This window comes from Gorilla gorilla, chromosome 4 (assembly GCF_029281585.2).
Source record: "Gorilla gorilla gorilla isolate KB3781 chromosome 4, NHGRI_mGorGor1-v2.1_pri, whole genome shotgun sequence".
Classification (NCBI taxonomy): Eukaryota; Metazoa; Chordata; class Mammalia; order Primates; family Hominidae; genus Gorilla; species Gorilla gorilla.
Window position 1 is genome coordinate 116535523 of NC_073228.2, and position 27640 is coordinate 116563162.

The 27640-nt window shown below is 39.7% G+C and overlaps 1 protein-coding gene across 3 annotated transcripts in view; it reads left to right on the forward strand.

Moving 5' to 3' along the window:
- The first annotated feature begins 12347 nt into the window (after positions 1-12347).
- APC (APC regulator of WNT signaling pathway) overlaps positions 12348-27640 on the forward strand; it is a 139709-nt gene continuing 124416 nt past the window's right edge. For all 3 annotated transcript variants that reach the window (XM_055387556.2, XM_055387558.2, XM_031011139.3), the window contains exon 1: positions 12348-12733. In XM_055387556.2, coding sequence (XP_055243531.1) covers positions 12569-12733 — 165 coding nt within the window. In that variant the 5' untranslated portion in view covers positions 12348-12568. The remainder of the gene's footprint in view (positions 12734-27640) is intronic.

Sequence of the window (27640 nt, forward strand, 5' to 3'; positions counted from 1 at the left end):
AAAAAACAAAAACAAAAACAAAAAACTCTGACCCAGATCAGTGTGGTCATTGTTGGTGGAGACTGCTGGCTTCTTAGCTCTCTTATGAGTGGGGTTACCAGCTAATCCCTGACATATTTGTGGTTCCAGGACTCCTAAAGGGTTGTGCAATGGTTTGTCTCCTTTCTCAAAGACAGCTGCTGGCTGATGGTAAAAGATAAAGAGAAAGAAAGATGTACACAGGCAAGTCAGGGAGAACTTTATCTTTCTTTTCCTTCCTGTCTTTCTTTTATATTCTTCCTCCCTCTTCTGTCTATTTCCTGCAGCCCTTATTTTTCTTTCACTTACTTTTCCTATTTATTCATCAGCTGAAACCTTGCTGAAAGGGATTAGCTGGGGGCTAAGTCTAGTAGGGCAAAAGGAAGCATTTGCTTCTAATCAGTAGTACACTGGTAAACGATTAGTAACCAGCTCTCTGAAACACCCACACACACACACAAACACACACACACACAAACACACACACACACAAACTAAAGTTTCTTTTAAATTTTCCTGATATGAAGAGTATATAGCACAGGCTGGGTGCAGTGGCTCTCGCCTATAATTCCCAGCAATTTGAGAGGCTGAGGCAGGTAGATCAAAGTCAGGAGTTCAAGACCAGCCAAGGCAACGTGGCAAAACCCCATCTCTAATAAAAAAAAAAACAACAAAAATTAACTGGGCATGGTGGCACACGCGTGTAATCCCAGCTACTCAGGAGGCTGAGACAGGAGAATCGCTTGCACCCGCAGGCAGAGGTTGCAGTGACCCGAGATCATGCCATTGCACTCCAGCCTGGGCAACAGAGCAAGATTCCATCTCAAAAAAAAAAGAAAAAGAAAAAAAGAGAAAAAAGAGTATATAGCACATAGTGTATAAATATTAGCAAAACAGAAAATATTCTTTAATGTGAATTTCATATAGTGAATAATTCTCCTGATTTTTGCCCATGATTGTTTCATTGATTTTTGCTGAACTTTTGTATCTGTAGCCAACCTATCGTTATAAATAACAAACAAGTGTAGTTTTGAGAAGAATCCTGGCTGATATTTTCTTAGTCATTAATGAGTAAGATGAAAATGAAACAACAAAGATATATGTTAGAACTTTATTTATTTGTCTATAATGTGAGCGACTTGGAAGAATTTGATAATGGTTTTTAAATACCGGAATAATATTTCCTCAATCTGTGTGCTATTCGCAAAGTAAGAGCAATAGACGTGACACGCTTTTAACTTTAATGTACAGCATTAACATTTTCTCCATCACTAGACTATCAACAAAACAATAAGTCAAGCCCAGATTTTGAGCATTTCTTGAGTTCCCTGGTGTAAATGCTCTCACTCTGGCCAATTTCAAACTACCAATGTGACATCATTGAACTTAGTGTTTTGAGTAGATGTGCCCTAGAACATTATACAGTTTTTCCACCATTTAGATACAAGAGATGGAATGGCATCAGGAGCATAGGAAATGGTTAAATGTGAGAAAATGATTTGAAAGTGATGAGTTTTGAGTGCTTATTACCTTTGTTTTCAATATAATTTATTGAATTGCAATTTTATATTATTTAATTTTTAATAATAGCTGTGTGTAATTGCCAACTCATAAAATCTCTAAGCTGACTTTCTCTCAGTTCTTTAAGCTGGTTCCAGTCTACTAAAGATCTTGGTGCAAGTCTCTGGATCCCTCCCCAACCGCAAATGATGGGGGAGCAGTAGCAGCATGAAGGGAGAGCGGATGCAAACATATGTTGTTTCTCTTGAGCCCCACCGCTCTCAACGTGCTGCTGGGGCTGCTTTGGTCTTGTGGGATGTTCCCCTGAGCTACTCAGACTGATTGTTAGGGCTGATTATCAATGTCATCAGCCAAACCATAAACTGTGTCAAGATATTGATGTGAATTTCAGTGAAATAAATGATTTGGTTTTCTTTGTTAAATTTTATTCATTAAAATATGCTTTTATAAAATGAGGATTTATTGTAGAGGGCAATATTGTTATTCTGAAATGCCTTTCATTTTAAAGTAAACCTGGAAAGAGCGCCACCAAAATGGTGACAATTCTTATCTTGAATGGTGAGATTTTTTTCTTTCTTCTTGAGATTTTCTGGAGTTTCCAAATTTTCTATGATAAATAGATAACATTTTGGTAGTATGAAAAACAATTGAGACAAATCTTTAGTAACTTGATATTCAAGTTACATTGGTGCTGTCCCTTTAAGTACTAGAAGAATACGTAGCACTTTCAGTAAAATAATGCCGAGGGAGCAGACATTGCTATGCTCAGTTTCATTTAAAAGCCAGATGTCCAGGAATTGGATATGGCTAATTATCAATTTCTACCCAGATGGAGAGTTTTCCTTTTTTTTTTTTTTTTTTTTTTGTCATTAGACAGAAAAGCACAGAGTCTCTGGCTGATTATTGCATTCAGCCCACTTTAATTGGAAAGTTTTAAGAAATAGGTGGAGCTTAAAAGAAAGGAAGTTTAGTGTGTCATGAGTGAAATGTTGATACAGGCACAAGAGAAACAAAAAAAGAAGAAACATGTATAATTGCTGTCATAAAGATTTTCAAACTTGCTCTATGACCAATTCAATTACTGCAGGAAATGGAATTCATACCTTCTCATGTCTGCCTTCCAAATTACACCAAGATTTAGCAGCTTATAACAAGAAGTATTTTTTTTTTTCACGGTTTCTATTGGTCAGGAATTTGAGCATGGTTTACCTAGGTACCCGTGCTTCAAGGTCTCTCATAAAGCTTTCAGCCAAGTCTGTGCTATCATCTGCAGCCTTGACTGGGAGAGTCACTTCCAAGCTCTCTCACATGATTGATGGCAGGGAGTTCCTCATGAACTGTTGGACTAAGAACCTCAGTTCTTCACTAGCTTTTGGGCAGAGGCCTCCCTCAATTCCACGTCAGGTGGGCCTCTCCATAAGGCAGTTTATGTTCTGGATTGGAGCGTGTCTTCCACCTTGGTTCATCCATCATTTCCTGTCTTCTAGACACTTGCCAAATCTCTCATCAGCTGATGGAACATTCTTCATTCTCAATAGTCACAGATTTATTCCCTTTTATGCAGTTATTGGGCAGGGAACAGACCCAGGTTTTATCATGAAAGGGTGTTGCATTTTGTCAAATGCTTTTTCTGTATCAAATGATGTGATTACACATGAATTTTCTTCTGTAGCCTGCTGTATGTAGATAATGTAGATCACATTGATTTTCGAATATTGAACTAGCCATGCATACCTGGGAGAAATCCTACTTGCCATGTCATTTTTTTTTAAATATATTATTGGGTTTGATTTGCTAGTACACTCAAAATCCTCCATATCTGTGGGTTCTGCATCCATAAATTCAACCAACTGCAGATCACAAATATTTAGAAAAAGAACAATAAAAATAACAATATAACAATGATAATAATAAAAATAAAAACCAATATAGTATAACAACTATTTACATAGCATTTATCCTGTATTAGGTATTACAATCATGAAGTGCATAACAACATTTTAGTCAATAACAGACCACATATACAACGATGATTTCCTAAAATTATCATTCTATATTTTTGCTGTAACTTTTCTATGTTTAAATATACACACACCTACCATTGTGTTACCATTGCCTACGGTATTCAGTGCAGTAACATGTTGTATAAGTATGTAGCCTAGGAGCAATAAGCTAGATCATATAGCCTATGTGTGTCCTAGGCTATACCATCTAGGCTTGTGTAAGTACATGCTATGATGTTTGCACAGTAACAAAATCACCAAACGCATTTCTCAGAATGTATTCCTGTCGTTAAGCAGAGCATGTCTATAAAGTCATCTAGAGGTGATTTAACATATACAGAGGATATGCCTGGATTATATGCAAATACTGTGCCATTTTATATAAGAAACTTAAGTATCTGTGGAATTTGGTATTCTCAGGAGCTTGAAATCAATTCCCCATGGATTCCAAGAAAAAACAACGTTTTGTTGAGGATTTCTGTGTCTAAGTTTATGAGAAATATTGGTCTGTAATTTCCTTTTATTCTACTGTTTTTGTCTAGTTTGGGTATCAAAGTAATACTGGCCTCATAAAGTGAATCGAGAAGTATTCCCTCTTCTTCTATTCTCTAGGATAGAATGTTTAAAATCAGAGCTTATTCTTCTCAGAATGTTTGGTAGAGTTCTCCAGTGAAGCCATCTGGGTTTGGAGATTTCTTTTTCCAGAGCGTTTTAGTGGCAGTTCAATTTATTTCACGGTTATAGGACTATTCTGTTTCATCTTGTTTGAGCTTTGGTCATTTATGGTTTTCAAGAATTGGTCCATTTCTTCTAAAGTTGTTTAATTTATAAGTGTACATGTGTCCATGGTATTCCCTTTTATTCTTTTAATAGCTGCAAGAATTATAATTATATCCTGTTTCATGACTGATATTGGTAATTTGTGTCCCCTCTCTTTTTATTTTGTCAGGCTTGCTAGAGGTTTATCAACCGGCTTCATGTTCTATTGATTTCCCTATTGTTATTCTTTTCAATTTCATTGATTTCTGCTTTTATCTTTATTATTTCCTTCCTTCTGCTTGTTTTGGGTTTATTTTGCTCTTCGTTTTTCTTGAGGTAGAAACTTAGGTGATTAATTTGGGATCTTTTCTAAGGTAATCATTTTATTTTTTTGAATGTAGTCATTTAGTGCTATGAATTTCCCTCTCAGCACCACCTTAGCTTCATTCCACCAATTTTGATATGTTGTTTTTACATTTCCATTCAGTTCTGTATATTTTTTAAAACTTTCCTTTGAGACTTCCTCTTTGCTGAGGTATTATTTAGAAGTGTGTCATTTAGCCCAGGCACAGTGGCTTACGCCTGTAATCCCAGCACTTTGGGAGGCCAAGATGGGCAGATCACTTGAGGTCAGGAGTTCGAGACAAGCCTGGCCAACATGGTGAAACCTTGTCACTACTGAAAATACAAAAATCAGCCGGGTGTGGTGGTGGGCGCTTGTAATCCCAGCTACTTGAGAGGCTGAGGCAGGAGAATCGCTTGAACCCGAGAGGCGGAGGTTGCAGTGAGCCAAGATCGTGCCACTGCACTCCAGCCTGGGCGACAAGAGCAAAACTCCATCTCAAAAAAAAAAAAAAAAAAAGAAGAAGAAGTGTGTCATTTAATTTTCAAGTGTATCGAGATTCTCCTATTGCCTTTCTCTCATTGATTACTAATTAAATTTCATTATGCTCAGAGGACATATTCTGCATAGTTTTGTTTTCTGGCCAAAGATGTGGTGTGTCATGGATGCTTTAAAAAAAAAAAGTGTATTCTACTGAGTGTTGTATTAATGTCAGTTAGATCCTATTGATTAATTCTGTTGTTCAAGTCTTCTATGTATTTGCTGATTTTCTGCCTAGTAGTTCTATCAATTACTGAGAGAGGGATGTTGATGTCTCTAACTGTAATTGCAGAGGTCCATGATAAGGCATTGAATTTGAAAAAAAATACAAGGTTTGAATATAAATTTAGGTGAAAAAGTAAATATTTCTTTAGAATGAAAAAATAAATCTAGAATGCTGACACATAATCCACAAGCATCACAAAACCTGGAAAAATAACACAAGTGCATTATTTTACTGCCTGACATACCTCTGTAGTTTTGTCCTAAATTTTTTTCTAGCTGCCCTTTAAGTGGTGATTTTGTTTTATTATAATTTAATAGATTGAATAGAAATATAATTCAGTCTTTCTTCTAACATGGTTAATCACAAAATTTTTATTATTGATAGTTTAGATTTTTTTCAGCTTGACATCTTGTTGTTAGTAATGGCTTGTGATTTCTTAAGATTGTTATCTCATTTGGGAAAATTTTCATCATGTCTTTTCTTTTTCTGTGTTATCTACACGTTCCTTTTCCATATGTGCTATAAAGTTTGGAAGAATTTTCTATAGACTAACTTCTGGCTCTATACATACTTCGGGTTCAGGTGCCACAGAACATGTTCGTATTACAACACAAACTCTGGTCCTGCCCCATTGTGTTAGAATGCAGACAGAGTCAGGCACTGGACTATAGAAGTACTCCTGGAAGCTAATCCTCCACTAAGATAGTTATCAATAAGATACTAGACACAGACATAACTATGAATCACATAAATATCCTCTGACCAAATTTTTAAAAATGTCTCTTAAACTCAATTTCCCCTTCGCTGGAACCCAAAGTTATTACAGCTACTCTAATACCACCTGACAAAACAGAACTGTGACAGACAGTAAGTCAAAGTGGAAAGAGAAATGCCCTTAACCAGTTGTGATCAAGAGATACTACTTTTGCAGATTTTACAAAAACTTATGAACATATTGCTAAGGCATTTTCCAGGACCTTGAAAAGGGCCCACGCAAGTGAAGAGCCTTGAAGCTTAACATTAATTAGTTTCATCAAAAATTAAGTCCTGCTACTGACATTTTAGTGGAATATACAGAGAAGAAGGAAGTAAAACACTGGTACTTAGCCCCCCATCTAGCAGCAGAAGTTTCTTGGATGTCTTTTTAAAAGTACTTTTTATTATGAAAAATTCCAAGCATACACAAAAGTAGTAAGAATAATATAATGAATACTCATGGAACTCATCATCCAGCTTCTGTTTGTTTGGACACTTTCAGTTCAAGAAATTGTAGGAGATAAATACAAATATGAATAAGATATGGTCTATGCCCTCATGTATGTATCTATTATAGTAAAGAAGACAAGACATGTGGCCAACACATGGCAATGTAATACTACCTAAAGGAGAACAATAAGCCATGGAAGCAGAGATGACCTCTGGCCAGGGATGACCAGTAAGGGCTTCAAGGAAGACATGGTCTAGGCAAAAAACAAGTACACATTTTAACTTGTCCACACTGAGACAGAATCGAGATATCTAAAATACATATTTTCTGGGTTTTTACCCTAGAGTTCCTCTTGACTTTTAGGAAATAATCCAACCTCCTTACTATCTATCTAGACCTCTAACCAGATACTCAGATTCATTCAGATTTAAGTATCATGTATTGAGTGCTTGCCAGGTGTGACGGCTAATTTTATGTGTCAACTTGACTGGGCTAAGGGACTCCCAAATAAGTGATAAAATATTATGTCTGGGTGTGTCTGTGAGGGTGTCTCAGAAAGAGATTAGCATTTGAATTCGTAGACTGAATAAAGAAGATCTCCCTCACCAATGTGGGTGAGCATCTTCTCCTGCCTTGGACATTAACTCTCCTGTTTTTTCGAGCTTTCAGACTCAAACCGGCATTCATATTGTCAGCACCCTGATTATCAGGCCTTCAGACTCAGACTGAATTACATCACTAGCTTTTCTGGTTCTCCAGCTTATGGATGGCAGATTGTGGGATTTCTTGGCTTCTATAACCACATGAGCCAATTTTCATAATAAATCTCATATATATTCTAGTGGTTCTGTTTCTTTGGAGAACCGTAAATAATGCTCCAGGTGCTGGTCATTTTCATATGTACCATTTCATTTAATCCTCACAACACAACAAGCCTGAGATAGATATTATAAGCACCATGTCTGAAGATGAGAAGAAAAATCCAGAGAGGCAACTTGTATAATGCTGCACAGATAAAAAAAAAAAAAAAAAAAACATAACTAAGCCCAGAAATTCTAACTTCAAGTGTTTTTTATCACCTACCCCTTCATGGTACTTTTATTAAATTTTCAAAATACTTCCCCATTTCACAAACCTTCAGTGGCTCTCAGTCACTACATGATGAAATTAAATGTCCTTAGTTTACCATTTTCCATTCTCTACAATCTAGTCTTGGTTTTCCTTCAACTTTATTTTCCATTTGTAATACTATGTCTTAATTCTCTTACTGTGTTTAGGAGATTGCCCTCCTCATGAAGCAGAAATCCCCTCTCACTATCGAAATTAAAAGTTCATATGCTCATTTTCCTGGCCTTCCTATCAATTAGCGCTGTGCTATCAAACATGGTAGCCACTGGCCACATGTGGCTACTGAGCACCTGACGTATGTCTAGTGCCACATGTTGAAATATTTTGGATATATTGGGTTAATTAAAATATATTATTAAAATTGGTTTCACCTGGTTTTTGTTTTGCTTTAGAGTCAGGGTCTCCCTCCTGTCACCCAGGCTGGAGTGCAGTGTCACAATCATAGCTCACTGCAGCCTGGAACTCCTGGGCTCAAGTGATCCTCCTGCCTCAGCTTCCTGAGTAACTAGGACTGCAGGCATGCACCACCATGCCCAGCTAATATTTTTCTGTAGAGACAATGTCTTACTATATTACCCAGGCTGGTCTCAAATTCCTGGTCTAAAGCAATCTTCCCATCTCGGCCTCCCAAACTGCTGGGATTAGAGGCTGGTTTTTTGTTTTTGTTTTTGTTTTAAACCTTTCTTATGTGGCTACTAGAAAATTTAAAATTATGTATGTGGCTTGCATTATATTTCTATCGGACAGCATGTAGCTAGAGTGTTAATGTGTTACTAGGTTATATCCACGATTTGCCCCCATTCTAGGCTTGAGGTTGAAAGCTAATGTTGTGAATATGAAGTGACCCTCCATTCTGTTGAGAGTAGTGGCAGTGATAGTAACTGTATCTATTTTCCAGAAGCAGCAGAGGCATCATCCACTCTGGGTCAACTGGTACTGGCAGTCTCAGTTTTGGTATTTGCATCCAGCAGCGGCTACAGTGATGGCTCCTTGGGACGAGTTCCGGGCATAATGTTGCGTGTTGTTCCTGAAGATCCTGTAGATGTCAAATATCCTTCTAATAAATTCCTTTTCTGTTAAGGCCCTTCATGAAGTCTCCCTCTCCACCCCAGTCCACAGGATCCTTCTTCCCTTTTTCAGCGTCAATAGTGAATAAGATCCAAACCACGCACTTGGCACTTTGCCCATATTATTTATCTTATCATAGGAAAGTGTCTAGTCTTCTCAGCCAGACTGTAAAAGTCCCTGTGGCAGGAACCCTGTCTTTACATAATTGTTTCTTAGTATCTGTCAGACCTTGGTCACAGCATCACTGGAGGAATACTTGTTAGTTACCACTGCAGGTCTTTGAAGTAGGCAGGGTGGCTGTCATTATCCCTGTTTGTACAGATGAGGAAACTGTTGTTCAGTGACTGGCTTGAGGTTGTGCAGCTCGCTTGCTGACACACTGGAGCGGTAGCTCAAGCCTTCTCACTGCCTGCCTACATCTCTTTCCTCCATTTCAGGCCCTGCCAGATAAAATGGTGTATTAATTTCATAGAGCTGTTATAACAAAGTACCACAGATTGGGTGGCTTAAAACAACAGACATTTATTGACTCAGAGTTCTGAAAGTTATAAATCCAAAGTCAAGGTGTCCACAGGGCCATGTTCCCTCTGAAACCTGTAGGAAAGTCCATGCATGCCTCTTCCTAGCTTCTAATGGTTTGTTGGCAGTCTTTGGCATTCCTTGGCTTGTAGCTGCATAACTCCAATCTGCCTCTGTCCTCATCTGGCATCCTCACGTTCTGTCTATGTCTTCACACGGTCATCTTCTTAAAGGGACAGTAGTCATGGTGGGTTATCCTACCCTATTGCAGTATGATCTCATTTTATCTTAATTATATCTGCAATAATTTTATTTCAAAATAAGGGTACATTCTTTGGTACTGAAAGTTAGAACTTCAACATACCTTTTTTCAGAGTAGTACAATTCAGTCTCTAACAGATGGTAACCATAAGAGAAGTAAATACCATAGAAACTGAAGACTTTGTCTTGTTTCTAGGATTTATTCCAAGGATTACACTGTAGTGAGGTAGAAGGCGGGGAAGTGTTTTCAAGTATATATTCCTACCTACTACTTGATTTGCATATGGACTGATAGGGCTTGGTTGATGAGCATATGTTATGAGTTCAGTGAATCTCTTCTCTCATATAAAGACTAAATGGCCCCCACAGATAAGATGCCAGCCCCATCCTTTCTGGCAGGTCTCCCCAGCCATCCTGGGGCAGCTATCCCATTTAGAGGGGAAATGACAGTGTGTAATTCTGATAAGTCAATGGAAGAAGAGGTTGTTGCAGTGATCCTATAACTCTTTTCCAGAAGGGTCTTTGGGGGTCTAAGGTATCAGCTGGGTCCTAGATGGGACAGCTAGTCCCATCTAGGCACAGTGAGAAGCCTAACCAATAGATGCAGCTAGCATTTAGACTATGTATCCATTTTGCTGGTATTTCTTCTTTTCCTTTAATGAAAATATATGTTATTAATAAAAATAAATACAGAATTTAAAAAACATTAAAAGGAAAATGCTAAAACGAGTTCTGCCCTAGTTCAAAAGAAAAGAACGACAGTAGTTTCCAGTCAGGCCCTTTGAGGTCCTACACAAGGATAGTAATACGACTGGGACTCTTAAGTGGGGGTAACTGAATGAAATCTCTCATGAAAGCCTGCTAATGACACAGAATCAAATCTCCGAGTAAGCCTGTCTCCAAATCCAGTTTCTCTAGATGGGAAGGGCATGGGCTTTTATGGTCAGCACTATCCCTTAATGTGAGACCTTGGGCAAGGGACTTAATCTCTCTGAATTTGCCCATGTATAAAAGTAAGGATAATTATCTAGCAGGGCTGTGGTTAGGATTTCATATCTAACATAGTTCACAGCACATATAATAGGGATTGCATTAACTTGAAGCCTTCCTTCTCTCCATACTACAACATATGTAATATAAACCCTGCCCACTGCCCCACAATCACCCACCCTTCTCCATCCCATCTGCTCTCTCTCCAAGCTTCCTATTTATATTCTAGCTGAGGAGACATATAAATAAGAAGTGACTTGCATTTCATTTTAAAAACCAAGTGAAACCAGTATAGTACACCACCAACTACTTAGATGCTGACAAACTTCCACACTTATTAAATCAACAAACACTGAGTGACAGACCACTCATGCCGGGTATGGTGCTACGCACTGTGTATTCATTGGTAAACAAAACGTATACCCTGTCTTATGGAGTCGACTGTTTAGTGTGGAGTCAGTGAAGAAACAAAACATAGATCATTTAAAAACATATTGAGTACCATGGAAGAAATGATAAGGCGCAATGATTGAGAATAATGAGGAAGGCAGGGGAAAATTTATTATTCTTAGGAAGGACGGTCTTTCTGAGGTGATATTTAAACTGAAACTTGAAAGAGAAGAAGTTAGACATTTAAAGAACAAGAAGAAGTGTCTTCTAGGTAGTCAAGGGGGCATATACAAACCAGAAAGGCAGTCAGGAGCTAGAAGTGTTTGAAGAGGAGTAGTGGGGGCTGGGGAGACAGCGTCAGCAACATACAAGGGCCATTTTGAATAAAATCCAATTTCTTACCACGACCCGGAGGCCCTACCTGATTTGGCCTCTGCCTACCCCGACCACTTCTCCTTCCCACTGTCCATGCCACCTATTCTTTCTGTCCCTCTTTCAAGTCAGACTTGCTACCACCTCAGGATCTGTTCTGTTGTTCCCTCTGTCTGAAAGCTTTTGCCCCAGATCTTCCAGTGGCTCCTGGGCCCCCGTGGTCAGTCAGGCTTCAGATTAAATGTCAACTCTGGAGAAAGATCACTAATCACCACCTCTCACTGACCATCATCTTTCTGTGTGGTTTGCTCTCTTCCTATCCCTTATCACCATCAAACATTCTTTTGTTTACTGTCTTTTATTGTCTATTCTTTCACACTAGAATGTAAGTTCCATGAGTTTATTGTATTTCCTATTGCTGTAAATCTAGAGCCTGAAACAGTATCTAGTATATATCGGAAACCCAAATGATATTGTTTAATTAATGTTGAATGAAGTGAAACTGAAGAGGTATTACAAGGTAAAGAACTTACCAAACTGTGTGAGACAAACAAGGATTTCCCGGAAGCGGTGTTTTTAAATTAAAACTACAGGGTGGTAGTGAGAGGTGGTAGGGAAGCAGAGGTCGCTTCCCTACAAAATAATAACTTTCTCATCTCCGTTTCTCCGCTATCTTATGAGCCCCTGTGGGGCTGGGACAGAATTTTATTCATCTTTCTATCATCAGCGTCGAGTACGGGGAGTAGCAAATAGTAAGCACTCGATAGATGTTTGCAGAATAAAGGACTAGTGTGTGCAGAAGGATCTATTAACTGGGCTGCAGCACAATTCAGAGAAGGCCAGTAAGTACTGCGACTGAGAAGCGGCTGCCTAGGCAGCGATGGCTCACGGGACAGAACAGCGAAGCAGTGCCCGGCAAGCGGAGCGCAGCACCCATTGCGCCTGCGCATAACAGGCTCTAGTCTCTGGGCTGTGGGAAGCCAGCAACACCTCTCACGCATGCGCACTGTAGTCTTCCCACCTCCCACAAGATGGCGGAGGGCAAGTAGCAAGGGGGCGGGGTGTGGCCGCCGGAAGCCTAGCCGCTGCTGGTGGGGGACCTGCGGGCTCAGGCCCGGGAGCAGCGGACCGAGGTTGGCTCGATGCTGTTCCCAGGAACTGTTGTTGGCTGTTGGTGAGGAAGGTGAAGCACGCAGTTGCCTTCTCGGGCCCCGGCGCCCTCTATGTACGCCTCCCTGGGCTCGGGTCCGGTCGCCGCTTTGCCCGCTTCTGTACCACCCTCAGTTCCCGGGTCCTGGAGCACCGGCGGCAGCAGGAGCTGCGTCCCGCAGGAGACGAAGAGCCCGGGCGGCGCTCGTACTTCTGGCCACTGGGCGAGCGTCTGGCAGGTGAGTGAGGCTGCAGGCATTGACGTCTTCTCCCGGTAAAGCTTTCTTGGCTTTCCCCGCCGCTGCTCGGGACCCTACGGTGCTCGGTCCGACTCTGTGGCTCTCTTCTCTCCATGTCCCACCCTCTCCCCTCCCCGCACTCCCCATTCAGGCCTCCAGTTGGCCCCTGGCTTTGCAGGTCCTCCATTCTCACGCAGTGGATGGGGGTCGCGACGCCCGCCGTCCTCCACCTTTCCTGGCTGCTGCTGGAGCTTCGCCCCTGCAAGTGGTGCCCCATTCGCGTTAGGTGGGTGGGTCGTCCGCCCCTCCCATTTTAGTCGCTTCCCCGTCTTCCTCGTTTCGACCTTCTTGCTTCCTCTAAAAGTTTTAAACTCTCTGCCTGGGAAAATACCTGATAGCCCGGCATGTGGAGTTACAAAGAAAGGGCTGTTATCCAAAGGCCGGTGAATTTTGTTCACTTTGATGAGAGAATCAAGTCCCCAGGAGCCTTGGATGGTTAGGTCAGAGTCTGACTCCTTGACCCACCAAGTAGAGGAATGGTGCCTCTGTTGGCAAATGATCGTTCATCTAAATCATTCATTTTTTTCGGCTGTAGGAAATCTTTGGTCTCTGAACTGTTGAGGTGGGGGCGTGAGCTTTCTAGATCCAGTGAAAGAATTGGAAACTGTTATATTCGTTTTAAAAAAGAAGACCTTATGCAGTACATGTAAGACATCACTTAATGGTACAAGCAAGGATAAGTGATTGATTCTTTTATTCAGTGTTAGCTTAAATTGCCTACTGACGTCTTAGAATTCCATGTTGTACAAGCCCTTTGTTTCTATTTAGAAAGGACTAAAATGGAGAAAAGCTTTTTAAGTTCAAAACTTCTTAAATTGCTTGTATTCTCGATTGTTGTTACTGTTTAACCCTCCTTAGGAGTACTTGATATTTTCTATATGATTTAGGCTTGTGCCAGTCTCAGTACTCCCTCCTTTATTAGTGGAGCAAGGGTAGTCAGAATTACTGGTGTAAAAAACTGTCCTAAATAACGTAGTACCTTGCCAGAGTCTGAAGTGCAAAATGTGGGATCAAAGCGGTAGTGGAGGAAGTTGCCATGGCTAATTTTTCCATCTTTCCCTGGATGGAAGGGTTGGATAACGTGTCAAGAGCCCCAAAATTGTAGAAGTGAGATTAAAAATATAAATGATAGCTTGCCCTTTGAAATTGCAAATGGGTGGACCTTTTTTATTAACATTAAATTGAGCAATATCGTTTTCTTGAAGTTATGCTAGATGTTCTCCAAAGTTGTTAAGCGCAAACTATGCTTGCTGTATTAGAATTGTATGCTAAAAATTTTTAATGTGTGGGTTATAAATAGCCTGACAGATTTGTTTACTTTTCATTCTATCTCATAACACATAATCTATTTTTCCCTTTGCTGTGGACTTTTGACCTTTTAATGCATTTTTAAAATTTAGAGATAGAATTGTTCAGCTTAAAAGAAGGAGGAATATTTTTATGTTTGCTTCTTGTATGGGCTAGTTCATTCGTTGCTAGCCTTCACTTTTCTAGAACCAGAGCCTGTGTGTTTTTAGAGCTGGTTGTCTCTGAATTCTCTGCATACAGTTTGAAGGGACAGTAGCAAAGCAGGGGTTGCTGAGCCCCAATCAGTGGCTCACTGCTTCTGGCAAAATGATTTGAAGCTCTGTATCAAAAAACATCTAACCACAAACTCTTTAAAACCTCTCACTTTGGCAGGGTGTGGTGGCTCATGCCTATAATTCCAGCACTTTGGGAGAGGCCAAAGCACATGGATCGCATGAGTCCAGGAGTTCGAGACCAGCCTAGGCAACATGGCAAAACCTCATCTGTACAAAAAAAAATATACAAAAATAAGCCAGGCATGGTGGTGCATGCCTGTGATTCCAGCTACTTGGGAGGCTGAGGCAGGAGGATCGTTGGAGCCCGGGATGTGGAGGTTGCAGTGAGCCAAGATTGTGCCATTGCACTCCAGTCTGGGTGACAGTGAGACCCTGTCTCCTAACAAACAAACAAACCCTCTCACTCTTCCACTCTTATGGAATTTGGTATTTTTCCCTTTCTCTCTCTCTTTCTCTTTGTGAACCTTCTTTGTCTCCCTGTTCTTCCAACCCATTACCCTAATGCTGATTTCATTTGCCTCCCTGTGTAACCAGGATCCCATTATCATCAGCTTTTACTAAGCTCCTATTGATGGCCTAGAATGCTTCACTTTCTGTAGACTTACCTTTCCAGTCCCCAATCCTAAATAAGCCTCATTAGCTTTACCAGTTTGACCCCTGAAATTCTGAGGGACATCAGAGACAGCTATGTGAGGATATTGGTCAGTTTTTATGCCAGTTGGTGCTCTCTGCTGGGTCTCTAGTGTTGTGTTCCTTTTCTTCTCATTTCCTCAGGTTTTTATAGCAAATAGCTTAATCTCTTCCTTTGCTGAGAAAAATCTCAACCATCTGAGGTATACTTCCACTTCACTTTTTTCATCTCAATGTCATCTCTTGATTTACATATATCTCAGAGGAAGAAATGACCTTCCTTCTTTTCAAGAGGAACCCCCTCCCTCCAGATGTGTCCATGTATCCTTTCCCATCTTTCTTTCTCTAGAAACTGTCCATTTTCACTTCCTGTCCACCTTCTTCAGCCTCTCCCTCTCTAGCCTACATAGATGCTTGTATCTTCTGCCATATAAGTGTGTGTGCTGTTCAACTCTAGGAGGACGTTCTAAAGCTTGAGTCTGCTATGCCACTGTATTTCTATTCTTTTCTTTAAAGACTTATTCTTTCATCCCAGGAAGTTGTTATAGTAGGAAGAACATTGACTTTTGAGCAAGATAGAACTTTTGATCTTGGTTTTTGAAGTCTTTTAAAACCACTTTAGTAGCTGTGTAACTGTGGGTATGTTACTATTCAGATTTCATTCTGTATCTATAAAATATGTTATACTTAGCTCACAGGGTGGTAGTTAAAGAAATTAACACATGTTAAATGTCCATCCAAGTGTTTGGTACGTTGTAGAGTTCTTGCTAAATGCTTCTGTGCTTTGCACTCATACTGCCTTTACCATTTCACCACTGAAACTACTGTTTTAAAAGTTATCTGTGACCTCCGAATCACCAAATCCAATGACGTTTCCTCTGTCATCCTTGGTTTCCTTAGACCCAGGGGTCCCCAAACCCCAGGCTGCAGACAGGTATCGGTCCTTGGCTTGTTTGGTGTTAGGAACTGGGCAGCACAGCAGGAGGTGAGCAGCAGGGGAGCAAGCATTACCACCTGAGCTCCACCTCCTGGCAGATCAGTGGCGGCATTAGATTCTCATAGTAGTGCCAACCTTGTTTTGAACTGCACATGCAAGGGATCAGGGTTGCATGTTCTTTATGAGAATCTAACTAATGCCTGATGATCTGAGGTGGAACAGTTTCATCCTGAAACCATTCCCCACCCAACTCCTGTCCCATGGAAAAATTGTCTTCCACAAAACCAGTCCCTGGTGCCAAAAAGGTTGGGGACTGCTGCCTTAGATCAGTTGTGAAATATACTGTCTTCTGTAGTCATAAAACGATCTAGATTTCTTGGCTTTTCGGCATTATACTTCCTGATTCTCTATTTCTCAGGAAGTTTCTTCGCATTTTCCTTTTATCAGTTAGGCTGCAAATGGGATTTAAAAACGAAAGATAGGCTGGGCCATGGTATCTCACAGCTGTAATCCCAGCAGTTTTGGGAGGCCCAAGTGGGAGGATTGCTTGAGGGGCGGAGTTCAAGGCTGCAGTGAGCTATGATTGGGCCACTGCACTTCAGTCTGGGTGACAGAAGGAGACCCCATCTCAAAAAAACAAAAAAACCCAAAGAGATGTTTTGGCTCTTGTAATTGGCAAGTACATAGATAGAAGTGGCTTGAAGAGTGCTTTGTCATGTCATCAGGGCTAAGCTCCCATTTATCTGCTGTTCTCTCAACATTGTCCTCCTGTTTGGGCTTTAGACTTCCCTTCTAATAAAAAAAAAATTGCCACCAATGATGTTTATATTATAGCCCCTTCATTTATTTCCAAAGAAAGAGAGAAGACCACTTCTCCTAGCCTTTTCCCAAGAATCCTAAGCTCTAGTTTGATTAAACAAACATAGATCATGCTGCCAAACCTGTAACAATATCTTTGTCTAGAGGGATGGAATTATCCTAAGTGGCCTAGCCAGTGGAGTGAATCTTACCTGAAAATAGAGACTGCAACACAATACGGGGAAGGGGTGGATCCTGGGGAAGTAACCAGTGTCCTCCAGGTTCCGTATGCTTTTCACTGTGTTCTCTTGGTGATCATATCCTTTATGATATAAACCATCATTTCTGTGGGGCTGTTTCTTGGTTCTGTAACTCCCTACTTCCATTTCCTCCTGTGTATGTCTATCTTATATATACTACCCTAAGTTTAACTCATACTAAACTGAGTCAGTTTGATCTCTTCACCAACCCTCACCTAGTGTGTGTGTGCACATATATGTTTTGTTGTTTGTGAGACCAACGGGGTTTCACTCTGCCACCCAGACTGGCATGTAGTGGCATAATCACAACTCACTGTAACCTAGACTTCTCAGGCTCAAGCAGTCCTCCCATCTCAGCCCTTAGCCTCCTGAGTAACTAGGACTACAGGTGTGCATCACCACACCCAGCCCTTTTTTTTTTTTTTTTTTTAAGCGACCGGGGCTTGCTGTATTCCCCAGGCTGGTGTCAAACTCCTGGGCTCAAGTGATCCACCTGGGATTCTCAAAGTGCTGGAACTGCAGGCATGAGCCACTGCACCCAGCAGCATGTGTGTGTTTGTATTCCTCTTCCCCCGATTTCTCTTTTCTAACTACCTCTCTCTCAACCACCCAGTCTTGAAATCTTTCAGAAATCTTGGTTCTTCTCCCACTGTCAATCACTTGTCAGATCTTGAATACATCTTGTTTAGTTAGGCCCCCAAGTTGTATAATACCCAATTAACATTGATTTAAACAGTATCTCGGGCCGGGCGCTGTGGCTCACGCCTGTAATCCCAGCACTTCGGGAGGCTGAGGTGGGCAGATCACTTGAGGTCAGGAGTTTGAGACCAGCCTCGCTAACATAGTGAAACCCCGTCTCTACTAAAAATACAAAAATTAGCCGGGTGTGGTGGCAGGCGCCTGTAATCCCCACTACTCAGAAGGCTGAGGCAGGAGAATCACTTGAACCCAGGAAGTGGAGGTTGCAGTGAGCCAGGATTGCGTCACTGCACCCCAGCCTGGGTGACAGAGCGAGACTCCATCGCAAAAAAAAAAAAAAAAAAAAAAAAACAAAAAAACCAGTATCTCACATAAAAAGTCCAGAAATGGGGTATTCCATGGTTAGTTTAGCTGTGCTATGATTTCATCAAGGATTCAGGTGCTTTCCATCTTTATGCTTGGCTATCCTTAGCATGCTTAACTTTGGGCTCAGACTTTGCCATCATGGTTGCAGATGGCTCTGCTCCAGGCATCACATTCTCACACAGTTACCAAAGACAGGTGGAAGTTTGTCGTTTCATCTCTTAATTAGGCAACTAAACCTTTCACAGAAGCCCTCTTTCCGATGTCCATCCTGGCGTGCCCCTGCCTTAATTACGAGGAGGCTGGGAAAATGAATATGTGGCATTTCAGTCTAGGAAGAGGGTAAGCAAATGGCTGATTAGAAGATAACAGATGGTGTCAATGACAGTATTGTATGGAGAAATTTAAATAAATAAGAATTTTCAGATAATAATGGCAAATTTAAAACACTGTTTACACCAAGAGTTAATATAAGCTGTACATAGGATTTCGGTGTTTATTTTCTGAGAGAGAGTCTCATTCAGTCACTCAGGCTGGAGTGCAGTGGCTTGATCTCAGCTCAGTGCAACCTCTGCCTCCTGGGTTCAGCGATTCTCCTGCCTCAGCCTCCCAAGTAGCTGGCGCCTGCCACCACACCCAGCTAATTTTTGTATTTTTGGTAGAGACAGGGTTTCGCAATGTTGGCCAGGCTGGTCTTGAACTCCTGACCTCAAGTGATCTGCCCACCTCGGCCTCCCAAAGTGCTGGGATTATAGGCGTTAGCCACCGTGCCGAACCTATACGTAAGATTTTGACTGAACATTTAAATAGTCATAGGTGACTGATTAAAAATGAATTATTATGTAAAATTAGAATATTTCAGTGGTATATCCCAGTTTGTTTAAGACTGTGTTAATTACATTTAAGCATATCTGTTGGAGCTACTGCAAGAAACAGGTATATTGTATGTAACAACTATTGAAATAGAGTTGTGGTTCCCCTTGGGGATGGGAGATGTTTGGAAATACTATATGGGAACATTTTTGGTTGTCACAGTGACTGTGAGGTACTACTCATAATTATTAAGTAGAGGCCAGATACACTAAGTATCCTGTGATGTTTGGAATGGTCCCACAAAACAGAATTGTCCTTTCAAAAATACCAGTAGTGCCCCTGCACATGTATACACTGAAGTTAGCAAATGCTTTGCCTTTTGAAAGAATTCAGAGATTCATCTATATTCTTACATTGCAAGTGACAGAAAACACAAAACTGGCTTAAACAAAAAAAAGGGACTGAGTAGATCTTCTAGTAAACTTTAGCTAAGACTTCATCCAGTGGCTCACATGAAAACATCAAGGACTTAATTTCTCTTACTCATTCTGCTCCATTATTCACCATGATTTGGTTTTATTCTTGGGCTAGCTTATCTTAATGGTGGTAAATTACTGTAGTACTTTCAGACTTCATATCCTCGTTTCACGTATAGTAAAATGAAAAATATTTTGTATTTGATTTTACAAGTATTTATTTAGTATCACCACTACTGAAACTTTCCCTAAACATCTACCACTAAAAAGTTTATTATCTCTTCTATCATGCTTCAGCTTTACAATCTATATATCACACTCTATGGGTATTATTTTTCTGTCCCATGCATTACTCTACCTTGTCTTAATTATTGTATTCTTAATGTCTAAATGTCTGGAATACTGCCTGGCATAGTAGTGTACAATAACTGTTTATGGAATTAGTGAATGATTTTGTGCCTACTACAGAAAGGAAAAAACAAGTATATATAACAACTATTGAAATAGAGTTGTGGTACCCCTTGGGGATGAGAGATGTTTAGAAATTTAAGAACGCCTCATTCCTTCATCAGTTATTTTTGAATCCTGAATTATGTACATTGTACTCCTACCACTAAAGCATGTATATGATGCTCTTGCAGTTATTATAATAGAGTATGAATTCGTTTGAAAGCGTTACTGAATTCTACTTGTGTTTTTGTCATTTTCTCAACAAAACCAAAACCAATTATTAATTGAACAAATATTTTTGAAGCCTGCTGTAGGCAGATAGTGTGGCAACATTGGGTGGAAACAAAACAGAGCCTGTGTTGTCTGAGCTTAAATTTTAGTGGGGGACATAGTCAATAAATATTATATATGTACACATACACACACATAACATCAGGTAGTATATAGGTCTTGAAATAGAATAAAATAGGTTCAGGGGACAGGGGATACTACTTTAGTTTGGTAAGAGAAGGGCTTTTTGAGAAGCCCTTTGTGCTAAGAGACCTGAGTGTTCATGAGTGAGGTGGCCTGTACCATTCTTGTCAAGATGTGAAATAGAATAAAATGAGGTGCCCATCATTTTTGGTTTTGGAAGAGTTTGTGTATAGTTGGAAGGAATTCTTCCTTAAATATTTGTTATAACATGTCAGAGAAACCATCTGGGCTGGGAGTTTTCTTGTGGAAATGTTTTTTAAAATTTGGTATTTATTTGTACATATTTATGGGGTACATGTTGTATTTTGATACATGTATAAAATGTGTAATGATCAAGTTGGGGTATGTAGAGTACCTGTCACCTTGAGCGTTTATCATTTCTTTGTGTTGGGAGGAAAGGTTTTTAATTATTAATTCAATGTATTGTTTTTAAACCTATTCAAGTATTCTATCTTGTGATTATTTTTTATAATTTTTCCCCTAAGAATCCTTTTATCTAAAATTTTAAATTTACTGGCATGAAATTGTTTATAATAAATATTCTGTGGTCCTTTTAATGGCTGCAGGAAAAGATTCCCTTTTCATTTCTGACGTAGGTTATTTGTACCTTTTCCTTTTCCTTTATTAGTTTCACCAGAGATCGGTAGTCTTTCCAGAGAACCGTATTTTGAATTTTGCTAGTCTGTTGTATGTTTATTTTCTGTTGCGTTAATTTCTGCTTCTTGTTTCCTTCCCTCCTACTTTTTGGGGTTCTTTCGTGAAGTTCTTGAATTTTCAGCATTTCTTGTTTTTAAATATGTTCATAAACTTAAACATTTCCCTCTAAGCGCCATTTTAGCTAGTTCTATTACTAGTTTTGATACATAGTATTTTTTGGTACATAGTATTTTTATAATTCACTTAAGATGTTTTCAGATTTCTATTATGATTTATACTTTGACTTTTGGATTATTTGGAAGTATTATATTTTTATTTCTAAACATATGGAGATTTTCCAGTTATTTTGTTTTTAATTTGTAAAATTACAGTGTAATCCAAGAGCATACTCTGTTTCAAAGGGCTGTTATTTCAGACTTAAAATTTGAGATCTGTATATGGCCCAGTATATTGTCTTTTTTTTCCTCTCCATTTATTGAGTGCAGGTCTCTGTATTTTTTTTATTAGGTCGTATTTGTTAATCCTGCATTTCAAATCTTAAGTATCGTAGGTGATCTTTTGTTTGCTCATCAGTTACTAAAAGTGTATGTTAAGATACTCCATTATGATTGTGGATTTGAGTATTTCCCTTGTAGTTCTCTAATCTTTTATAAATTTGAGGCTATGCTATTAGATGCATAGAAATGTGTAATAGCTATATCTTCTCAGTGACTCAACATTATCAAGTTTTCCTCTTTTATTCTGGTAGTACTTGCACATTAAAGTCTAGTTTGAGATGAATATAACAACACTAGCTTTCTCTTTATTATTGTTTGATCTTCTTTTACTAGTTATTCTAGAAATGGCTATCTATCTTATAAAATCTAATGTCAATCAATACCTTTATCCTATTCTCAGATGATGCACTTTAATTCTACTTACTTGCAGCCCTTCTCATATAGTTATTTTTGTTTGTTTGTTTGTTGTTGCTGTTGTTTTGAGACAGGGTCTCGCTGTGTTGCCCAGGCTGGAGTGCAGTAGCGTGATCTTGGCTCACTGCAACCTCTGCCTTCCAGGTTAAAGCAATTCTCGTGCCTCAGCCTCCTGAGTAGCTGGGATTACAGGCATGTGCCACCACGCCTGCCTAATTTTTTTGTACTTTGAGTAGATACGGGGTTTCACCATGTTGGCTAGGCTGGTCTTGAAGTCCCGGCCTCCCAGAATGCTGGGATTACAGGTATGAGCCACCGTGCCCAGCCCCTACTCATACAGTTTTGTTGTGCATTTTAATTCATTCTTATTTTTTCTCTTTCTTCCTCATTATTGTTGTTGTTACTGTTTCATACTGCCAATATTTTATTTGTTAATGCATGTCTTTACCATCTTTTTACTTTTCCTATGATCTTGCACTTAAGATTGCTTTCTTTGATTTTGAAGGATCTGAAACACACCCTTTAGAATGTCCTTTAGTCTGCTTGAAAATGTCTTTATTTTATCTCAGTCTTAAAGGATATTTTTGCTAGGTACAGAATTCTAGGTTAGCAGTGGTTACTTTATTTCAGCACATTTCTTTGTTATTGAGACCTCAACTCTTTGTGTCTCAACTTTTAAGATAATGTGATTTTGTTTGGCTGCTTTTAAGATTTTTATCTTTGGCTTTGGCTTTCTGTTTTACTATGCTGTGATTAGGCATCGGATTCTTTGGGCTGTGTGAATATATGGATTGGTGTCTTATCAGTCCTGGAAGTTTCTTAGCCATTATTTTTTCAAATATTGTCTTTGCTTCATATTCTCTCTCCTGTCGTTTTGGGACTAGTTTAGTATGTTAGGCCTTCTTATCCCGTCTCTTACCTTTTTTCTTTTTCTTTTTCTTTTTTTTTTTTTTTTTGCTTCGTTTTGACCCCAAGGCATTGTTCTGGATATTGCTTCAGACTTATCTTCAAAGTTCACATTTTTTTTTTCACCTATGCCTAATCTGTTATTAACTCATTCAGTAAATACCTAATTTAGGTTATTTTTTAGTACAGAATTCTTATTTGGTTCTTTTCAAAACTGTATCACTTTTTATAGTTTTCAATTTTAAGCAAAAATATTTAAGTGTGGCCTTTATCCCCTTGAATGTAGTAAGCATAGTTATTTTTCACTTTGTGTCTGATAATTCCAATGTTGGGAAGTCTCTAGGAAGCCGATTCAGTTGTGTTGTAGAAATAAATTGATGTATATAATGTAAGATGAAGTTAATCTTTCTCTAAAGAAGATTTTCATTTGCTATCACCAAGTGCCTGGGGGTGTGAGAACATCTTAATCAAATTTCAAATCTTTAACTTTCCTGGGCCACCTAGATGAGTTGAAACTGACTTCAGTCCGTGGTTTCCTTCTGGTTCCTTCTTTATTTCTAGGTTGCAGCCGTTTAGAGTCTCAGCCGGAAGCCAATGCTGTTTTCACTACAGTCCTCACCCTTGGTGGGTCTCAGACTCTGGCTTTGGTCCCCTGTGCCTGCAATGCAGGCAACAAACAACAAAGCTCAGCCTGTTAAATGCTTCTTTGTTGGCAAACTCACAAAAGGCAAAAGCTGAGGTCACCTTTCTGGGTTCCTGACTTCTAGTGGATTTGAGCTTCTTATTCATTCCTCGTTATTTTGCTGGTTATTTAGTGCTGTTAAGATCATTTTACTATCTTATCTAGCTTTTTAAATTGTCTTTGTAAGGATACTTGGTCTGAATAACCTGGTCTGCTGTTTCTACGAGTGTAAGTCCAAATATTTCTTTGAGTAACTTGTTCAGAAAGACTTGAAATTTCTACATTAGCCATTCCTTTGTGTTAGGGCTCCTTTGATGGTGCAAATGAGATACCTGGAAAAGGTAGACTTTAAGCTATGGTTGCCTTTTAATTCTTTAAAAGTTAGTTAGGTTAGTTCCTAGTACTTTGCAAAGCCCTAAGGGAAGGAGACAGAGGATATTTTGTATGACCGGAGATGCAAAAAATACTTGTATGTGAGTAGTGCCTTAGGGTAGGAATTATGTAAACAAATAGAATGTAATGTGAACATTTTTGAAGTGGGACTGTATGGAAGAGGGAGAATGTACTAAACTGAGGAGGGACTGCAGACAAATTTGTCTTTTAGTGTTTTTGTTGGAAGTAGGTTCATTTTCATTCTTTCCTTCTTTACTTCTTCTTTCTTTTCTTTCTTTGGACAGAGTCTCGCTCTGTTGCCCAGGGTGGAGTACAGTGTCACAGTCTTGGCTCACTGCAACCTCTGCTTTCTAGGTTCAAGCAATTCTCCTGCCTCAGCCCTCCGAGTAGCTGGGATTACAGGTGTGCACCACCACGCCCGGCTAATTTTTTTTTTTAATTTTTAGTAGAGGTGGGGTTTTACCATGTTGGCCAGGCTTGTGTCGAACTCCTGACCTCAAATGATCCACCCACCTTGGCCTCCCAGAGTGCTGGGATTACAGGTGTGAGCCACCGCACCCAGCCTCATTTTCAATAATAATTCTTTTTTTTTTTTTTTTTTTTTTTTTGAGACAGAGTCTTACTGTGTCGCCCAGGCTGGAGTGGAGTGATCTCCACTCACTGCAACCTCCACCTCCCAGGTTCAGGCAATTCTCCTGCCTCAGCCTCCCGAGTAGCTGGAATGACAGGTGCGCACCATCACACCCGGCTAATTTTTGTATTTTTAGTAGAGATGGAGTTTCAGTATGTTGGCCAGGCTGGTCTTGAACTCCTGAATTCCTGACCTCAGGTGATCCTCCCACCTCAGCCTCCCAAAGTTCTGGGATTACAGTTGTGTGCCACTACGCCCAGCCAATTTTCAATAAAAATTCTGACAAATCTCTCTATGCCATGTAGGTGTCATGATTTTTATTTTTTATTTAAACTTTTTTTACATCTCAAGGACAAAATACGATTTCAAAAATCTTACCCACATCTATTTAAAATATAGGTACAATTTACGTTTGAATTCTGAGATTAAATCTATTAAGTATGGAAGCCAAACAGATACGTTAGAAATTCTTCTAGGCAAACTAAGCTATGGTAGTCTACATAAATTGGTGTTCTTCTGTGATGGAGGAGTGTTAAAAATTTAGTATAACATACCAATATTTTTTTCCTGTATAGATACTTGATTTGATATTAGTCACAGCCATTAATATGAAATGCCATCCATTTCTTTGTGATTAAATTGATGTGTCTATAAAGAACAAAACCAGCTCTCTTGTATGAAGACCTAGAATTCTTATGTGTTTACTGTTTACTTATTTTTTCTCTTTGCTGGAAGAAAATACTAAGTCGAAGATTCCTATTATAGTTCCTTCTCTTCCCTGCTATGTTAGATTCAAATAGCTTTTTGTTTTAGATTTGCTCACTTGCCTTTAAAAAACTGAAGGATAAAATGAGGTGGACAGAGAATTTTAGAACTGGAAGAGACCCTAAATATCATTAAGTCTCTCATGAACCCTCCCGTCCTACCCATCTCCTATTTTAAACATGTGAAAACAGAGGCCCAAGGAAGATGGGTGACTTGACTTGCCTAAAAATATGAGGGAATTTCTCTCCAATAGCTTTTATATTCTCCATGAAGTAGGTCGTCAGCAAAGAGTGGCATAGGTAGAAAAATAGGTCTGTTACAGATTTGAGGAGACAAAAAAGACACTTAGAGTGTGGGAAGGCAAACTTTCCAGGAAACATAGTAGCCCTGCTAGGCAGTATTGGATATCCTTTGATGTTTATAGTTGTGAATTTAAAGTGAAACCAGCTAGCTTTGTTAGCTGATTTTCCCCCTTTCCTCTATAATAAGCTGCTCTGGTACAGGCACGTAAAAGTGGAATGGAATTGTTCAGCTAGAGTTGAGATTTTACCAGGTAACAGAGGGAGAGAAGAGTAAGGGGTTTGAGAGTTTGAAAGAGACTGGTTATTGTTGCATCTAAAGAGAACAGTAAAGATGAAAGTAACGGATGGTGAAAAATGATGAGAGCATTTTTGATTGGATTGGAGAACACAGTAAGTAAGGTGAGGGAATGTTGAATTTGGAGATAGTATAATGAACTAGAGGGGCAGGAGATACATTTTAAAGACTGGAAATTTGGGGCTGGGTGCAGTGGTTCACACCTGTAATCTCAGCACTTTGGGAAGCCGAGGTGGGTGGATCACTTGAGGTCAGGAGTTCGAGACCAGCCTGGCCAACATGGTGAAACTCCATCTCTAGTAAAAATACAAAAATTAGCTAGGCATGGTGGCGTGTGCCTGTAATCCCAGCTACTCAAGAGGCTGAGGCACGAGAATCACTTGAACCCAGAAGACGGAGATTGTAGTGAGCAGAGATTGCGCCACTACACTCCAGCCTTGGCAACAGTGAGACTCCGCCTCAAAAAATAAAAATAAAATAAAAAAATAAAGACTGAAAATTTGATTTTTGAGATTTTTGGTTAAGAATTTGGAGATGACGCAGTTATCGATGATGACAAGGTCCTGCGTGGATCATGGAAGTCGGTATTTGGAGGTGAAGAAGTTAAGGAGCTAAGAAGCCAGAGTGTTAGGTGGGTAATCCACATAGACTTTGAAGTCACTGAGAGTGATGGTGGGGGTAAGAGTGGAGAAGAGTGCTGGAGGCAATAGAGGGTACACAGTTGGGTATCATGTCAGAAGATCTTGGGTGTTTAAGAAAGGAGGAGAAATGGTTTGGAAGTGATAATTGGATGCAAGGAGCATATCTTTTGCCTCCCTCTAGACCAGGCTTGTCCAATCTTTTGGATTCCTTGGGCCTCGTTGGCAAATTTCATGTCTTGGGCCACACATAAAATACACTAACACTAACAATAGCTGATGAGCTTGAAAAAAAATTGCAGGAAAAAAAATCTCGTAATGTTTTAAGAAAGTTTATGAATTTTTGTTGGGCTGCATTCAAAGCCATCCTGGGCCATGCAGCCCTGGGGACAAATTTGCTCTAGACCCTTCAGTATCCTGTTCCTATCTCCTGGCCTAAAGTACATAGGATGTGAGAGAAAAAAAGACCCCCCCATTGAGAAAGCTGCACAGAAAGTGGTGTCATCTGATTTCAACTAAGATAAATCGGTGAAGACGACATTTATTGAAGAGTTTGAAGTTACAGGGGAGTTCGTTGATTAATTTATTGTACATTCATCTATTGTATTTTAGTACAGTAGTACTAAAGTAATACACTGTTTGGTTTTGTGAGTTACATAAATTTCCATACTATTATGGCATTTTAAACACTGTGTTTCAGAAAAACTCTAAACGCATGTTTTTCCTCTGCTCTTGCACCACCACAACAATCATTAACATAGTAAAAGACATCTGTGTCTCATCTTGGGAAATTTACCAATTAAATGAATTAAAAAACAGACACCTGTGACCAAAGACGTGGGGCTTTTTCCCCACACAGCAATAGTGGATGCTAGTTGGGTGTCCTCCAATTCAGTTCCCACACTGTCTATCCAGAAATACCATCAGATCCCACAGGTTGAGGGCTTAGGCCCCAAGACCACCCCCTCCTTCCCCCCAGTCCCAAGTCCTAGCCTCTGGAACTTCTGATTGGCTTCAAGTTGGGTTTCCCACTACCCCCTCTTTGGAGTCGATTAATTTGCTGGAGCACCTCACAGAACTCAGGGAAACACTTGCTTATATTTACTGGTTTACTATAAAGGATATTACAAGGGATGCAGAAGAAGAGATGCACAGAGTGAGATATAGGGGCAGGGGCGCGGAGC